General features: G+C 31.4%; 1 protein-coding gene across 3 annotated transcripts in view; it reads left to right on the top strand.

Moving 5' to 3' along the window:
* The window catches only part of CHD1 (chromodomain helicase DNA binding protein 1), a 114,828-nt gene that overhangs the window by 40,031 nt on the left and 55,907 nt on the right, over positions 1-18,890 (top strand). For all 3 annotated transcript variants that reach the window (XR_007953244.1, XM_051994187.1, XM_051994196.1), the window contains exons 9-15: positions 7,743-7,843; positions 7,960-8,138; positions 9,315-9,442; positions 13,488-13,704; positions 13,818-13,907; positions 16,464-16,654; positions 17,155-17,343. Coding sequence is in view for 2 of the 3 variants with exons in the window: in XM_051994187.1 (XP_051850147.1) it covers positions 7,743-7,843; positions 7,960-8,138; positions 9,315-9,442; positions 13,488-13,704; positions 13,818-13,907; positions 16,464-16,654; positions 17,155-17,343 (1,095 nt within the window). In the remaining variant the exon portion in view is untranslated. The remainder of the gene's footprint in view (positions 1-7,742; positions 7,844-7,959; positions 8,139-9,314; positions 9,443-13,487; positions 13,705-13,817; positions 13,908-16,463; positions 16,655-17,154; positions 17,344-18,890) is intronic.

Raw genomic sequence — 18,890 nt, 5'->3', positions numbered from 1 at the left:
CTTTTAGAAATTCCTATGTGTAACCGTGCAAAAGTAAAATGGATTTCTCTGCAGCTAATAGATACTCTTATATTACTGATACTCATTTATATAATCAAGGAGTAACTTTGTAGGCCTTACTCATGGGAGTGTATTTCATAGGCGCATATATTGATCTCATTTCCCTGGCTATTAACTAACTTCCTCTGATTCTTTACTTTTAGAAATTAAATGACATCTTGATATAACTCAACTAGCATTTGAGGTTTGCAACATCTCCTTACACTAAAGTAGCTGGAGTGATGTAGTAAGCAGCCAATTTTAGCTTTCTTGTTGATCATAAATACTTTAAGGGCATTGTCAGTTCAGAAGAGCCTAAAAACCACTTTCTCCTTGACCATTATACTGATCAAGTCTTGGGTGCCCCTAGCCCAGCAGCCCACATCTAAACCCTTGTGGGTTCAGAAACTGAGGTCCCTGAATTCATGATGGCACATTTATATAAAGTCATTATCTGATATTTGACTTTTCCAATCTAAGTCTTTGTCTTGTTTAAATGGGGGAAATGTACAAACTCAAGCCCTTGTCATGATTTTTGTTCTCTGAACATTACATTCTTATGTGATTACTATCTCTATCATTAATTCCTATTATCTTATCTCAGTACAATTTGCTTGATTCTCAGACTGATACTTTATAATCTAATATTATTTTCCTAAATAAGAATTTAGGTAGATAAAGAATGGAAAGCAGTCTATAAATAAAGAATTAGATTATGTGGTATAGTTTATGGAAAGCTAGCTTTTCAGACTTAATGACTTAGATTCAGGTCTCTACTTTGTTTCATTTGGGTAGTGTTAATGCTTAGAAAGTCACTTAATTTCTCAAGGAAATTATCTGTGACTCTTAAGTGGCTTAATACTTGCAAATCTGCATTTATTGAGGGAGCTTGTTTAATATGAATTCCCCATGCTAATTAAATAACAAGTCTGGATTCCTACTCCTCATTCTATGATCCTTATAAAAAAAAAAAAAAAAAAAAAAAGGCAGTCCAAAACTGTATGCTCTCATGATTTTGGGGCCATGCGATATAATTGTATTGTCTCAGAGATATATGAACCACATTTTTCTATTTTTTTTCTTTCCTTTCCTTTCCTTTTCTTTTCTTTTCTTTTCTTTTCTTTTCTTTTCTTTTCTTTTCTTTTCTTTTCTTTTCTTTTCTTTTCTTTTCTTTTCTTTTTTTTCTTTTCTTTTCTTTTCTTTTCTTTTCTTTTTTCTTTCCTTTCCTTTCCTTTCCTTTTCTTTTCTTTTCTTTTTTTTTTTTTTTTGAGACTGGGTCTCCCTATCTCGCTCAGGCTGGAAGTGCAGCAACCACTCAGGGGCCTGATCTCACTGCTGATCGGCACGGAAGCTTTGACCTGCTCCGTTTCCGACCTGGGCTGATCCTTAAGCATCCCAGTGATCCTTGTGCTCCTGAGGGTTCACCATAATGGTACTGGACTTAGTGATAACTCCTGATCAGCTTTACCCCTATTGCAGCTCAGAACTACGGAGCTCAAGTGGTCCATCAGCCTCAGCCTTCCCCATAACGGGGATTACAGGCGTGTGTCACCACATTTTCCAAGACCTGCTGGACCTCAGGGTAATGTGGTGTACTTTAATAGCATATATACCTCAAGAGTATACCCAAATAATCTCCATGGGTCTAGAGCATAGTTTACTTGGAGAAGAGGATAAATATTTTCTCATAAATAGAAGCTATCTTGAAATGGTGATATACCTGCTATTGTAAAGGATCCTAGATTTTGTAATTCATTTAGATATTAAATACAATGACAGTTGCAAAGCCTATTTCATTGAATGCTATAAAAAAAGACTGTCTTAACTAAACTCAAACAACTATTTCAGTTGTAACCCCAACTTATACAAATTTCCATTAACCCCAAATCTGACTCACCAAACTAAAATGCTTAGACTCATGGAAGCTTCTTTGCAAAAAGGAAAGTGTTAGAATTTACTCAGCAGATAACAGGATGGGAAAGGGGTACATATACATTAGCATAAACAGAAACATCTATTTAACTTAGATGTCAGTCACTGTCCTCTTCCAGGTTTTTCTGATTCCTGTCATCCATTTAGGTTAATTTCCTAGAAACTCAACTACTATTTGAATCTAACTTCATTTGTGGCTTTTCTCTTGTGTATTTGTACCTTTTTTCAACATCCCATATTCCCAGACTCAATCCATAGACATTCAAACTGGACTACTGATCTCTTAAGTATTGGTTACCCTTTAATCTGTGATCCATTTAGCTGCTCTCTTCTGTCACCATTTTGGGAAATGACCAATTACTGCTTTTTGTTTAGAATAGTGGCTTATTTAGAACTATTGTTTAGGAAGAAATATCTGGCAATGGTATGTAATCTGGATTTGAAGAACTTCCAGAGGCAAGTAAGACAGTAATAATCTATATCATTTGGTAAAATAAAACTTTAATCTTAATAGACCTTTATATTTTGATCAAATCTTGATTTTTATTAGTATGAATATTCCTTTATACACATATGCATACACATATATACATACATACATACTTGTTGATGCCACACTTAAAAATGATTTGTAAATATGATATAAAAGATACTGAAGGTGTATATGGCTGAGTAAGATGTTTCTACCAACTATTTGTTTCCATTCATCACCCAGGCATGCGATCACATATAGATAAAGCAGAAATGAATATCATGTTTATAATAAGTTGTTTTTTGACTTTAGTATTTTTTTTTCTTTTTTTTTAAACGAGCTTGCTTCTTTCTGATTTTTTGTTTACTTAGAAATACAAGTCTGAGATGTACAAATAATCTATAAAACAGATTCCTTGATTCTCTAGTCATATTTTTTAATCATAGTTTTCTCAGTTCTATGTCAACTTTTACACTGATTTTAAATTATATAGAGCTTCTACTTTATCATCTTTATCTTCTATGAGTCATTAAGAATCATCTTCCTAGTGGTCTAATGGTTTAGGATTATCTTGAGAACTGATCTCTACTCCCATTTTTAACAAAATGTTCTCATCTATATATTGAAGACTTATAGCATTATATATTTAGAGTGATCAGCTAGCTGAATCTTCAGAATTGTGTCCAATCACTGAAAATGTAACAGCAAAGCTAGTTTTATATTTTTGAATTTAAATAAAACAGCTTTACCTAAATAGGCAGAATAAATTTCTTTGTCTCTCTCATCCTTTTGTAGAACCTTACCTCTGATATTTTTGCTCTATTTCTATCTTAATAGTTCTTTTACTGAAGATTTATTTCTGTTTTGCTGGGGTTTTCAGTTTTTATTGATATGAATATATTTTTTTTTTCTGTCCTGGGTACTTGCTTGACTATCAGTATAGATCTTATCATTACTTGATGGTCAATCTGTGGCTTCCATTTAATAATAATAGCTATCATTTATTTAGTACTTACTATGTGCCAGACTTGGTGCTAAGTGCTATACAAATATGATTGTTGTACATTACATTATTTCATTTGATTCTTGGAACAACTTTTATTGCCATTTTCTAAACGAGGAAACTGAGGCAAATAGAGGTTAAATCACTTTCCCAGGGTCATGCAGTTATTAAATCAGAGGTGAAATTTGAACTTAGGTCCTCAGACTCCTAACCTTCTACTCTATCCTAATGCTACATAGCTACTTCTAATGTATAACTATATAGTCCTTTAACTGAACCTTTGAATCTAGGAATGTGTCATTCACTATATAGGTGGAAGTTTACTTCTGTCAGTTTGGTAATACATTGGCTGTAGTAAAGGCTTCACCCTTAACCTTTAGAAGGTGGACCAGAGGGGATAAGTCATTTAAGGCAAGATAACCAAATATGCCTCAAAAGATTTTCTTGTATCCTTTGACTATACAGTGAAACCTCTTTTTATTCTTCTCTCTGTGGATACCCTATGAAGTGATATTTTATTTACCTGGCCTTAGTTTACATCATCTCTTTGTTACTTTTCACAAAGACTCTTAGTTCATAGATGTATGATTTAATTCCTCTTACAGTGATAGATATAATTTATAGGTTGTTGCAGATTTAGATTTCCAAAGGGACCATTGTTCATCTTTGTTTTGTATATTGGAGCATGAAATAGGAGATAAAGAGCTGGCCTTGGAGTCAAGATGACTTGGGTTCAAGGCTGACCTCTGCCATTAACTGCATGTGTGGTCTTGGCAAAGTGCCCAAGGCTTTCAGACTCCCAGACAAGTTTCTTGGACAGTAATATGCAGTCCAGTTGCTAGTCTGCATAGATAGAGAGGTAGTTTCTTCATTGGAGCTCCTTATACAAATTCTATCATGGATCCATAATCTATTTTCATGAGTTGCCACAGTCAAAAAAGGTAGCTCAGTATTACTTAATGATATACTATAAACTTTTTAGTTTGCAACATTTACTTCTGAAATTTTATTTAGAAGTTATGTGTCTTATATTTGAATTATCAGAAATTTCAAACTGTTAATTTGTAAATTAGTGTTCAAGGGTTTTTTTGTTTTTGTTTTTTTTTTTTTGTTGGGTTTTTTTTGATAATTCTTGGACAGCCAGTGGATGGAGTGCTGGGCCTGAAGTCGCAGATTCATCTTTCTGGGGTCAGAGCTGGCATCAGACTGCTAACTGTATGGCTCTGGGCAAGTCACTTAATTCTGATTGCCTCAGTTTTCTCATCTAATAAGGAAATAAATAGCAAACCACTCAAGATTCTTTGCCAAGAAAGCCCCAAATTGGATCACAGAGTTGGACACAGTTGAACAATAATTGTAACAATAATTGTAAATGTGTCTATTCTCATGTTTAATTCAATTCACAGGTCTGTGAAATTTAGTCTCTTTAATAAATAGTTCACAGAATCTGTGATCTGACATGTGGGCTCTCCCTCTAGAAATATAGATTGTAATGTACTCCATCCTTATTTATCCTCTGTGATTCTGTTTTTATTTCTTTTCATAAATCTCCCACAATAGTGATGGACCTTCATCATTATCTAATATAGTTTGAAATATGGAATTGCTAGATCACCTTCCTATATTTTTCTTTTTCATTGATTCCCATGATACTTTGAACTTGTTTTTTCAGATGACTTTATTATTATTTTTTCTAGCTTTACGAAATAATTCTTTGGTATTTTGATTGGCATGATATTGAATAATAAGTTATTACATTATTGAATAATAATAATAATAATAATTAGGTAGAATTGTCAGTTCTATTGTCTCCAATTATCCATGAGCATTTAACATTTCTGTAAATGTTTAGATCTACTCTCATTTATGTGAAAAGTGTTACGTAATTGTGTTTCTATAATTTCTGGTTTTGTCTTGGCAGGTAGACAATTTTACATTGTCTGCAATGATTGTAAATGGAATTTTTCTTTCTGTCACATCCTACTGGATCTTGTTAGTAGGATGTAGAAGTGCTAATGATTTATGTAGGTTTATTTTATGTCTTGCAATTTTGCTGAAGTTGTTGATTATTTTTTAGTTGATTTAGTTGATTCTCTATTTCTTTAAACATATTATATCGTTATGCAAAGAGTGATAATTTTGTTTTCCTCTTTGCCAATATTTATTCCTGCAATTTCTTATTGTCTTGCTTGTAGTTATCATTTCTAGTTCAATATTGTGGTGATAATGGACATTCTTGCTTCATTCCTGATTTTATTGGGAAGGTTTGAAACGTCCCTATTATAGATGGCTTTGCTGATGGTTTTATATAGATATTTATTTTAATAAAGGCCATTAATTCCTATTCTTGCTTCCTTTTCTCTTTCTTTTTTACATTTAACTTGTATTTTTTTAAAAATAAAGAAAAATTTTTAACATTAAATTTTTTAAAATTTTGAGTTCCAAATTCTCTTCCTTTAAGCTTTTTGATATAAATTATAGTGTGCACTTATATAAATCGTTTCCATATTAGGCAAGTTGCAAAAGAAAAAACAGACAATAAAAAGTGAAGAGCAATAAAGAAAGTTGTAAAAAAAAATGCTTTAATATGCATTCAGACTTCATTATTGAACGTGAGATACAATTTTTCATCATGATTACTTCAAAATTGTCTTGGATCATTATATTATCAAGAAAATTTCTGTCATTCACAGCTGATCATCTAACAGTATTGCTGTTACTGTATACAGTGTTCTTCTGGTTCTGCTCATTTCAATTTGTATCAGTTCCATTAAGTATTCCCAGGTTTTTCTGAAATTTTCCTGCTCATCATTTCTTATAATACAATAGTATTCTATCACAATCATATATACTACAACTTGTTCAGTCATTACTCAGTTGATGAATATTCTCTCAATTTTTTATTCTTTGCCATCACACACAAACACAAAAGCTGTTATAAATTTTTTTTTATATATACAAGTATTTTTTTCCCTCTTTTGATCATTTTGGAGTAAAGACCCAATAATGATATTGCTGGGTCAGGGGACAGTTTTATAGTACTTTTGACATAAAATTTTAAATTGCTTTCCAGGGTTGGATTAATTCATTTAGTATCAATGGTATATTATTGTCTTAATTTTTCTACATCTCTTTGAACATTTGTCATTTTCCTTTTCTGTCAGTAGGTAATCTAATTGTTAACAGTTAACCACATTAAGTTTGTTTTTTTAGTTTATTCTTTAGCATTCTCTAATTAAACCATCTTAGCATCTGCAAAGAGTGATTGTTTTGTTTCTTCATTGTCCATTCTAATTCCTTCAAAATCTTTTTTGAAGTAAACTTCATTCCTGGTTTTATTTATTTATTCCAAGCATGGTAGATAATGCTTGCTAGTGATTTAGATAGATACTACTTTACCATTTTAAAGAAAACTCCATTTATTCCTATGCTTTCTAGCGTTTTAATAGGAAAGGAATGGTTCCCATATTTTGTCAAAAGCTTTTTCTGCCTCTATTGAGATAATTATATGAGTTTGTTGGTTTTGTTTTTGATATGACCAATTACACAGGTAGTTTTTCTAATATTGAGCCAGCCCTGCATTCCTCATATAAATCCCACCTGGTCATAGTATATGATCTTTGTTCTAGATTAGTGTAATTTCTATACTAGTGTTTAATTTTTTTGAATTGATTTTCATTAAGGAAATTAGTCTATAACTTTCTTTCTCTATTTTAATCTCCCTCGTTTTGGTTTCAAAGTTTTATTTATATCATTTTAAAAAATTGTAAAATCTGTTCATTAGCTATTTTTTCAAATAGTTTATATGGTATTGGGATTAATAGTTCCTTAAATGTTTGGCAGAATTCACATGTGAATCTGTCTGGTACTAGTTCATTGATGGCTTATTCAATTAATTTTTCTAAGGTAGTGTTATTTAAGTCTTTTATTTTTTCTTTTTTGAATCTGGGCAGTTTATATTTTTGTGAATACTATCTTTTTCATTGGTGATTCATTCACCCTAAACATTTTTAATAGATTTTCTTCTTTTTCTATTCTGCCATCTTGATTGAAGTTACTTTTTAAGAAAATTTTTTTAACTTTTCAGATTTTGTCATGTATTTAGGATTCTCACCTCTTTCAGATATCTTGAAAAAGTCTTGAAAATTCTTGTCTCTTTCATAAATCTGTTTCTACTTTACTGTTCCTAATTTTTTATGTGCCATTTTTTTCTTCTTTGTATAGCATGTCTAAGAATTAAATAGAACAATTATTAAATTACCAAATGAAAAATGTGAAATATTACTTACTTTTTAGGTTGAAAAATGCTTCGCCAGAAGATGTGGAGTATTATAATTGTCAGCAAGAACTTACAGATGATCTACATAAGCAGTATCAAATAGTAGAGAGAATAATTGGTTAGTAATAATGTCATTTTCATTATATTTTCATGTTTCCTCTTTATGCTTAATTTTCAATGAGAAGTTATCTTCTAGATGGCAAAAAAAACTAACATAGTCTCTGTATTTCACAGCTCATTCCAATCAAAAGTCAGCAGCTGGATATCCTGATTATTATTGCAAATGGCAGGGTCTCCCATATTCAGAGTGTAGCTGGGAAGATGGAGCCCTTATTTCCAAAAAGTTCCAGTTACGCATAGATGAATATTTCAGCAGGAATCAATCCAAAACCACTCCCTTTAAAGATTGCAAAGTAAGTGTACATTAAATTTTTCAATATAGATTTAAATCATAATTTTACATTTCTGACACTCAAATACCTAGAAACATTAATAAAAGGTTTTTGTTATTTGATTAGTCTAGATATCAGATATGATGCATGGGTATATTACTGGCTTGATAGTTCTACTGCCTGTTAAGCAAATAAAATCAGTTAGGGAAATACAGGTAGAACAGATATCTAGAGTTAGATGTGGTGAATGTGTTTGGAAAAGGCTGAACCGTTCAGCAATGTCAGATAAAACTGATGGCAAAGTTCCTGTAGGAAATAAAAAATATCATATATCTGAATATATACCACACTCAAAAAAGGGAGCTCTTTAAAGGGAAAAGAAACAATGTGAAAATATATACTGAAAACAACATTTACAAGCTATATTCAAGTTTTCTCAGATAATGCTCCATATGTTGATTGTTATCATAAATCAAAATAAAATAATGGGTTTCTTGCTATGGAGAAAGAAGGAACAAAAAGTTGAATGAAAGAATTGATGTGGGAGAGAAAGTAAAAATCCTGGGCGAAACAAGAATTTCTTCATGGAGAATATAATACTGTTAATTTATTTTATTTGTTTCTTTATTGTCCTTCTGGATATTAGACTTTAATTTCAGTTCTTATTGAAAGTGTAATTAAATGGTAATAAAATTTATAACTATCAAGTTATATAGAAAAGTCCAGATTTAAGTGGCAATGGCTAGTCTTTCAATAATAATAATATTTTCTAAAAATTATTCATTCTTTCATTTACTGATTTATTTTTGCGTGTGAAATGATAGTTCACATGTGTTGAGTTGAATTTGACACTGATATTGCTTGTAATTTCTAGATAAGTAATGTGGTATAAGTGTCAAGGGGAATTTCAAATATTTAGCTAACTATTGTGGTATTTGTCAAGAAAGCAATGCATGCTGGTTTTTTATCTTTAATTTTTGCCTCTTGGACTAAATAAAGTCTTTTTTTGGACTGTATTGCCATTTTTTTTTTTTTTTAGCAGTCATGGAATCTAAGTTTTGTCTTGATAACTGATAGTAATAGACTAGTTTGGATACTTATAATGATATGCAAATTTATCATAAATATAACTAAAGTGTTGATTCTTATATTTAGTAGTCCTGTATACTAATTCTTATTTTTTTTTTTTTTTTTGAGGTATTAAAACAAAGGCCAAGATTTGTTGCACTGAAGAAGCAACCATCCTATATTGGGGGACCAGAAGGTTTAGAATTAAGAGATTATCAGTTGAATGGTCTAAATTGGCTTGCTCATTCTTGGTGCAAGTGAGTAGACTATAAGTACTCTTTTTTAGATTCATAGAAAATATTTTACATTTAGAATAGATATAAATATTATTTTCAAAGATTTACTTTTAACATTTAAAAGAATGGAATAACTGTAGGCCATTATCAGAAGGGAATAGAAAGGAAACAAGCATTTGTTAAACACCTTTTATGTGTCAGGAATTTTATGTGTCAGGAATTTTGCTAAGCTCTTTACAGATATTGTCTCAGATAATGTCCCTACTCTGTCCTTTGGGTACTACTTTTCCAGTTAATTTTAAGTGGCAATAGACTTGGGAGGTGGAGGATATTCCTCTGAACTTGACTTTCCCTCTTTGTATCTTTACATACCTGAGGTTCTTTTCACACTTAAATTTCTCCCTACTTCCCTCAATTCCACTAATACCTCCAATTAACAACCCTACCCAAGTTGCTCTATAGCTTTACTTTTTCTAAACTTTTCCCCTGACTTTTCTGTCTTTAATAGATAACTGATTATCTATCACTTCTTCAACCTGTTCTTTTCTGAGTTTTCTGCACCATTCCTCCAATATTCCCCCTTTTTACTATTCTTCAGTTGCCATTGTTTTTTCTACCTAATTCCCACCTTTATACTTGAATTCAGCCATATCTTTTTTCATTTTACCTTTTGATTAACATTTAATTTTCTAAAAATGACAAATAGTTATTTAAACAAACTATGAAAATACTTCAGTTTTATGTTTTATATGTATATGTGCTTATGTAAATTAAAAAAGTTTTCCATTAATAATGAAATCAGTGATTATTAAAGTAGCAAATACTAAATAATGTTAAAGTAATTACTAATTAGTTTTTCATTAACTCAAATTAAGAATTTCCTTTTATAGGCTTTTATGATCAGAATTTTTTAAAAAGTTAAAATGTACAACACTTAAATGAAAACGTATTTTTTAAATACTAAAAGTTATATAGATAAGAGATAAGTTAGATCAGTAGTTTCAATCTTTTTTGATCACTTTATCAGTAAAATTTTTTTGACTACTCCTATTACATGTATATTTATATTCATGATCTATTATGCTAATATATTAAAAGAAATTCAGGGAGGGAAAGGGGCATTTAAAAGTAGGAAAAAAAGATAAAAGAAGCCATACAAATCATTTATAAATGGTACAAAAACTCTTTTTGCAGTATTTCTAGTGAAGAAAGCATGTACTAAAGTATTTATATTTCAAATTATCTTCCTAATTTCAATTTTTCAGTCTGACTTGTTAGATCTGTCATCTTTTTTTACCTTGTAATATGACCCACAAAAAATTCATACTACAAATAGGTAAATGTCAGTTCTACCAATTTCTTGTTTCATTTATAATAGAATTTCAAATGTAGTAGCATTTAATCTATCCTTTCACTGTAGGAAAGTTTTAGGCTACATTATGCCTTAATAATTTTTAAAAGAGTTAATTTAGTTTAGTGTTAGAAAGTGTAGTCCACTAATTGATTTAAGCAGATTCATGTAAATTTAATGTTATAATACAATGAAAACATTGTAGATGCTTCTGCCATCTCTTCCACATTATAGAACTTCCATTGCTTTCTTCTAGATACCTCCTAGGACACATGACTATTTGAAGTACTTTGTGAGGGCACCACTACTATATATGAAATATTAGTGCACCTTAATTTGTTTTTGGATTAAAAATAAACATAAATAAAAATTTTAATAAGTTTCCTTCCTACGTGTTTTTCCTCCCCTCCTCAAGTGCATACAGAAATAAATATTACCCTAAATTTTATCATTACTTACAAATGTTGCCATATAAATGAATTCTCAGACTCTCAACATAGTTATTTTGAATTTTAAATGTTATTTATGATGGTATGTCATGATTTTATTATAATTTTTAAATTTAGAATGCTTTAAAAATATCAGTTTTAATTTTTATATAGTAACTTCAGTGGTTGTAACCCACATAAACAAAAACTGTTTGGGGTCCTTGATAATTTTTAAGAGTGTAAAGGGAATTTTGAGACCAAAAGTTTGAGAACCACTGATACAGATATTTCCCAGATACATGTGTCTAGTCGCAGTTTCTCCTGAGCTCTAGTTCCAGATCCCTCAAATACCTTTTGACTCTTTCAAACTTATTGTCTCATAACTGTCTCATATTCAATATATCCAATGGAAATATTATCCCATTTTCTAGGCTTCCATATTACAGTCAAGAGAACTACCATCTCTCTGTGTTAGAAAACTTAGTCTCTTCCTCTACTTACTGTTGCCTGGATTATTGCAGCACTTTTAAAATTGTGCTCATTTACTTAAATATCTTCCCACCCTAATAAAGCCAAAGTATTTTTTAAGAAGTGTAGATCTACATTATATACTTCAACAACAATACTATATGATAATCAATTCTGATGGACATGGCCATCCCCAGCAATGAAACAAACCAAATCAGTTCCAATAGAGCAGTAATGAATTGAACCAGCTATACCCAGCAAAAGAACTCTGGGAAATGACTATGAACCATTACATAGAATTCTCAATCCCTATATTTTTGTCCTCCTGCATTTTTGATTTCCTTCACAGACTAATAGTACACTATTTCAAAGTCTAATTCTTTTTGTACAGCAAAATAACTGTTAGGACATGTATACTTATATTGTATTTAATTTATACTTTAACATATTTAACATGTATTGGTCAACCTGCCATTGGGGGGAGAGGATAGAGGGAAAAAGGGGAAAAATTGGAACAAAATGTTTGGCAATTGTCAATGCTATAAAATTACCCATGCATATAACTTGTAAATAAAAAGCTGTAATAAAAAAAAAAGAAAAAGAAGTGTAGATCTAATTATCTTTCACATGTCTAATCATATGCACTTTACTCCCCACCCCCCAGTCCCTTCAATCAGTGAATTACAATGGCTCCTTGTCTATTCTGGTATTAAATTATAAAATACATTTTTTCAATATTTAAAACTTTTCATAACTTTTACCTTCCTACCTTTCCTGTCTTCTTACATTTTATTCCTTTCCATGCTCTCTATATGTTAGCCATAGTAGTTATTTGTCATATCATGGTGTCTTTGAATACACAAGTTTATCTCCTACCCCAATTCTCCATCCCTGGCCCCCAAGTCCAGAATGCTCTTCTTCAAAGTTTCTGCTTAGAATTCTTGGCTTCCTTAAAACTCAGCTGAAATCCCACCTTCTGCTTAAGTCCTTACACCGTAGGCAGCTTATATCTTCCCTTCTGAGGTTACCCTCCATTTACTCTGTTGATGGATCAGATGAATGAGATAATATACGTAAAGCACTGTACAAATTTTAAAATATTATATAAATGTTAGCCATTGTTATTATTCTATCTTTACTTGCATTGTTATATTTACTTGATATCTCCTCTGTTAAAATATAAATTCCTTAGCCCCATAGTGACATTTTTTGCCTTTCTTTTTGTCCTCTATTCTTACTGTATTATCTGGCACATTGTAAGCTCTCTGAAACATCATCTTGAAAGCCAGAGGGGTTAATCAGTTTTTTGTCATTCTTCTGTTTTAGTAATAATTTTTTAATGCAAAGTCAAAAATTTCAATTTTTTATTTAATAAGTATAGGCAATTTCCATGCTTATACTTTGTCTTATAGTTTTAAAAAAAAATGCTTTCCTTTATAGACTTCACCCTTGAAAAGAAGACTACTAAGAGTTCAAAATCAGATGTAGGTTTTTTTTTTTTTTTTTTTTTTTAATGGCAAAAAAATCCATTATTTGGCAAGCAGGATGAGAAATGATAAAGACCACTTTCTCTCTTTTATCCTTCTCCTTTCTCTTTATCTACTTTTCTCCTATTTTCTTCCTGTCATTTCTGATTCCTCGTTCATTGTTTTTGTTTTTGTCATCCTTGTCTACAGGGAGCTTCTGGAAAAAGAACATGACGGTTTTTTTATTGCTTTCAGGATCTATCGTAGTGTCTTGTATATAATGGGTACTGAATAAATGTTTGTTGAATAAGTGTTTGATATGTGGAAAACACTTCTTTTCTTGTATTTTGTAGAGGAAATAGCTGTATACTTGCTGATGAAATGGGCCTTGGAAAAACAATACAGACGATCTCATTTCTTAACTATCTTTTCCACGAACATCAATTATATGGGCCTTTCTTGTTAGTAGTACCACTTTCTACACTTACTTCCTGGCAAAGAGAGATTCAGACATGGGCTCCCCAGATGAATGCTGTGGTCTATTTAGGGGATATTAACAGCAGAAATATGGTAAGTTGTTTCAATATAATCATAGTAAGGCATATCTCATTAGAAATAAGTAGCTCATTTAATTTATTACTCAGTATATTTTGTTTGACTCCATTTTCTGGTTTATTTGGTAGATAAGAACACATGAATGGATGCATCTTCAGACCAAACGGTTAAAATTTAATATTCTTTTGACAACTTATGAAATTTTATTGAAAGATAAGGTATGTGATGACTAGTAATTAAAAAGGTCCTTCTGTGTATGTTACATGTATTTTGTAAGGTCATTCATGCTGGCAAGAGATTAGGAATCATTTTTATTAACATTATTTTTTACGTTGTCTGTGATACATTGTAGTTGTAAGTTCTTAAAACTTGTTGATGGCTACTTCAATTTTTATTATTTAAATATCTCAATAAAAATCAAAATATTTTAATCTTTAACTATCAAATGATGATATGTAGTAAGAAGATAGGGGCTTAAATGCTTGTTAGGGTCTCTTCCAGGTATAAAATTATATTCCAATGGAAGGATTACAGTAATTGGGATGAAATATAGTTCTAGTCTTTGCTTTTCCACTTTCATTGTCTTTGTGCTTATGAATGATTCAATATCTCCAAGTGTCATTATTCTTATCTGTAAAATAGGGATAAAACTTTTCACTGTTGACTTCATAAACTTTTTATGAGGAATATATTCGGAATATATTATTGTTAGTCTTAGTTTTATTTTTCAGAAGTAGTATGTTGGTATATAGGACTTTACAAGTAGTAAAACCTGGTTAAATGATTCTTTGGTGAAGTTCAAAATCAGTGGAACCTCTTAGTCTTATCATTAAATCTTAACATTCTAAGATTTTTAATTACTCATGGCTTGCTGATTTACATTAGGTTTCTACATCAGAAGTTTGCCATGTTAATGAAGGCAAAGATCTTTACAAATAAAAAAGACATTTTAAAACCTCTCCTGTTATTACCATGTCTTCAGTTTGATTAAATAGCTCTGCTGATTAATTTGTAAGAGGAATGAGTTATCAGATTTGGGTAGATGGGCTATATCAGTTCTTCCCTGCTTAGTCTTAAAAAACCAGTATGTCAAGTGATAAAATAACTTTACTTTGAAATAAAAATTTTCATCCTATAATCTGTTTTCTTTGCATTATGTATTTTTAAAAAATTCAGTGTATCAGTTGATATAACTTGGTCCTTCAAGGTAAAACTAATTTCTAGTCTTTATGCTTGTTCTAAAGTAGAATGTGAACATAAGAGAATAAAGCATAGGCTGCCACCACTGCTTTTTTTTTTTATTTTATTTTTTTTTTTTTCTGTTGTCTCAGGACCATTTCTATGTTGATTTATAGTCTCTAACAGAGGATGAGCCAGAGATGAAACTCAAGATTAATGAATGTTGTTAGGAGCCTAGTAAAGGAAGTTAAAATTGCTTCATTTACACCCTTTATAAGGTCAGACATTTAGACCTAGAAGAGACTGACTTTAAAGGCCATCTAATTGAGCTTCATTTCATAGATGATGAAACAGCCTCTCAGACTTAGCTAACTTTCCCAGGGACACACAGGTATTAAGTATCTCAGGCAGGAGTTGTAAACTTTTTTTTTTTTGGCTGAGGTAATTGGGGTTAAGTGACTTGTCCAAGGACATAGCTAGGAAATGTTAAGTGTCTGAGGCCAAATTTGAACTCAGGTCCTCCTGACTTCAGGATTGTTGCTCTAAATTTGTTCTTTCTGAAATCTGTCCTTTTATTCTATATATTTTGCTACCTACATACCCCTCATTATTACCAGTGCTATAGAGACAAAGAGTGTACAGGAATGTTGAAAGCACTCTTTGTTGTTCATTCCTTCTTCCCAAAATAAAGGGAAAAACCTCATTATTGCAAAAATATGTCAATAAAGATGGGAGGAAGGGAGGAGATTAAAAGCAATTAAGTATCGGAATAGATAGAAAGCCTAACTCCAAATGAGGAAGACCTGAATGCAAATACTATATCCAATGCTGATGGCATAAGCCCAGGCAAGTCATTTTCTCATCTGTAAAATGGAGATTTTATTTTATGCTCTTAATTTTCTTCATTTGTAAAATGGCAATTATAGCACCTGCCTCATTTATTGTAACAATCAAATGAAACATGATATATGTAAAATGCTTTGCTATAAAAGTGCTAGTGGTGATGGTGATAGTAGTTAATTCATGGTGGGGGAAAAGTTTAAGGATAGATATTGCTACAAAACCCAGTACCTACAAAAATAAGAGGAGAAGTAGAAAAATACAGCAGTCTATTGTATTCATGTGTGTAGACTCTGGATCATATTCTATCTTATCTCCGTTATTACCTACTCATAGTATATTAACTTAGCCAAGAAATCAGTATGATACAGTGAAAATAGCATAGGTTCTGGATTCAGAGGACACTGATTAGGAGAATTTTGGCTTCACTACCTACTGCTGTTACCTATGTTATTTTAGACAAATCACTTAACTTCCCTGGAACTCAGTTTTTTTCAGATATAAAAGGAGAGTATTAGGCTACATGATCTCTTAAGATCCCTTTCAGCTTTTGATCTAAGATGATCCTGTGGTCACTAATGTGTAGAAAATGTCTAATATAGTTAGTATTTAATTAACTTTACACTTCTTCATAATCATATTATTCTGCCTGAGTTGTAAGTTCTGGGAAAGTACTTAGCAAAATTAAATTTGCATTTTGTATTTAAAAGTTTAAATAACATCTTCTAATTAAAATATGTAACTTCATATTTAAGGCATTCCTTGGTGGCCTGAATTGGGCATTCATAGGTGTAGATGAAGCTCATCGATTAAAGAATGACGACTCACTTTTATATAAGACTTTAATAGACTTTAAATCCAATCATCGTCTTCTTATTACGGGAACCCCTCTACAAAATTCTCTCAAAGAGCTCTGGTCTTTGCTTCACTTCATCATGCCAGAAAAGTAAGCTAACTATGGGAATGAGATTTCATTCTGGATTAAAAAAATTTCTATGGGGGAAATTAAAGGGAAAAGGATTTAAACTTAATTATAGTACTAAATTTTGTGGCCCTGGAACTTATTTTTGTGAGAAAGATGTAAAAGGAAGTGTTTTAACATAGTGATTAAAAACTGAAGTCTCAAAATAGGGAAAATACTTTTAAAGCTTTTACAGTGAATGCAACATTATTCAGATACATTCTTTGACTAAAAAATAAATAAATAAAAACCTTCCTGAAATTAATAATTTAAATTTACCTTAACTCAAAATGTCTTCTGTATTGGGGACGGGGAGGATTTTTCTTAGGGATGGGAGGATTTTTCCAGAGTATTAGAGAATTCAAACTTTGAGAGATATTGTTATATTCATTTATGTGTTATTACCTTTTTAAAAACTATTTTTAATGACTTACTTTAAACCAAAGTTTTTATTTCCTTCAATAATGAGTCCAATCATGTTTAAGATTTTCTTCCTGGGAAGATTTTGAAGAAGAACATGGCAAAGGGAGAGAATATGGATATGCGAGTCTCCACAAGGAGCTGGAGCCTTTTCTGTTACGCCGAGTTAAGAAAGATGTAGAAAAATCTTTGCCTGCCAAAGTTGAGCAGATTTTAAGAATGGAAATGAGTGCATTGCAGAAACAATATTACAAGTAAGTTTTATCATCCATAACACATTCTGAACTTTTGTATGTAAAAGCCACTTTGATTCTTGAACTGTTTAGCAACCTATTGCTCCTGTTCAGTCATGTTTGACTCTTCATGACTCCATTTAGGGTTTTTGAGTCTTTCTGATTCCAAGCCTAGTGCTCTATGCACTGCCCTACCCTCTGCTCCAGAAGTATGTAGTTATGCACTAGTCAAAAATCAGTCTTCTCATGTGATGAACTTGTTGGACATAAAGAATAACTTTTTGAAAATCAAATGGCAATAATCAGTAATGTATTATCAAGATATTTTTTAAATAGCTATTGAATATTGTGATATACTTTGTATTCTGATCAAAATGTACTGACATCCATGTTGTAGGAAATAAAATAGTACCATTTAACACCTCCTGTTCCCTGTTTTAATTATTCACTTTTTCTTGAAGGAAACAGCTGGACTAGGTGTTCTTTTGAAGTTCTCTTTATGAGGAACTTATCATTTACATTGTATTTTATTTAATTAAATCTGTTTTTCAGCATTAATTACCAATTATGTGCCAGAACAAAATCATTCTATATTTTTTGATTCAAGATGTAACCGCAGAAACAATTCTGTTATCATAAACATCAGACTAGATAAGAAGAATGTATGCTTAGCACATGTTTTCACTGTGATGGAAGAAATCCAGGTCAGGATCTAAGTTGATAAAGGATTCCCTATGAATAAGGAGATCACTTGTTGTGTCTTCAATTGCTTTTTTTTTTTGAGGGAGACATTGTATTAATTTCATTAGGTTCTACAGTACTGCAGAGCTTCCTGGAAGAGATCTGTAATCATTCAAAGGAGTTTGATCTGATCATTCTTGTGGATGGAGAATGTTTGTTTTCCATCTGGTCATCCGTATTTGACTAAATCTTTGATAAGACTTGCTCCATGAATATAGCTATCTCAGGTTATAGATTGATAAGTTGATACCTGAGTTGAATAGGAAGAATATTGGCTGGATTGCCTTCAGAGAATTGTTAAACTCTTCCAGAGATCCAAGGGTTTCTATGAAAGCAAAGGTGGCTTTCTTTTGCCAGCATTCTGCCAATGAAAAATTAAAAATGAATATCATGTAAGGGGAATGGATTGTTTTCTGAGCAGGTTGTGACACATAACCAATGAAGAATCTTGAAGAACAGGAGTTAAAAGATGTCACTATCATTTTGAGTTGAGTTGAAGGAAACTGTAGTGTAGAAGTGAGAAGAATGAGGACAGCCAATGCAAATAGAAGGGGATTGGAATGCCTTAACAGGAGGAAGAACATTAAGGCCAGTTTGACTGATTTGTAGAGTATAGGAAAGTGATTAGTTTTTTGATATGTTGAAATGCCTTTAGAACTTAGGGTAGAAAATTAATTTTGGCTTTTCTAGGCTTACTGTATTTTAATGGGATCAGTGATGTTTTGAAGAATATAATTTTATCTTTGCTTAGGCAGAGATATTTTTTCAATAAGAGTTCTGTATCCTGATGAAAGCCTAAGTCCAGAATGAAAACAGATACATTCTAC

The sequence above is a fragment of the Antechinus flavipes genome, chromosome 1, assembly GCF_016432865.1.
Source record: "Antechinus flavipes isolate AdamAnt ecotype Samford, QLD, Australia chromosome 1, AdamAnt_v2, whole genome shotgun sequence".
In the NCBI taxonomy this organism is placed as follows: Eukaryota; Metazoa; Chordata; class Mammalia; order Dasyuromorphia; family Dasyuridae; genus Antechinus; species Antechinus flavipes.
This window is presented reverse-complemented; position numbering and strand designations above follow the sequence as displayed.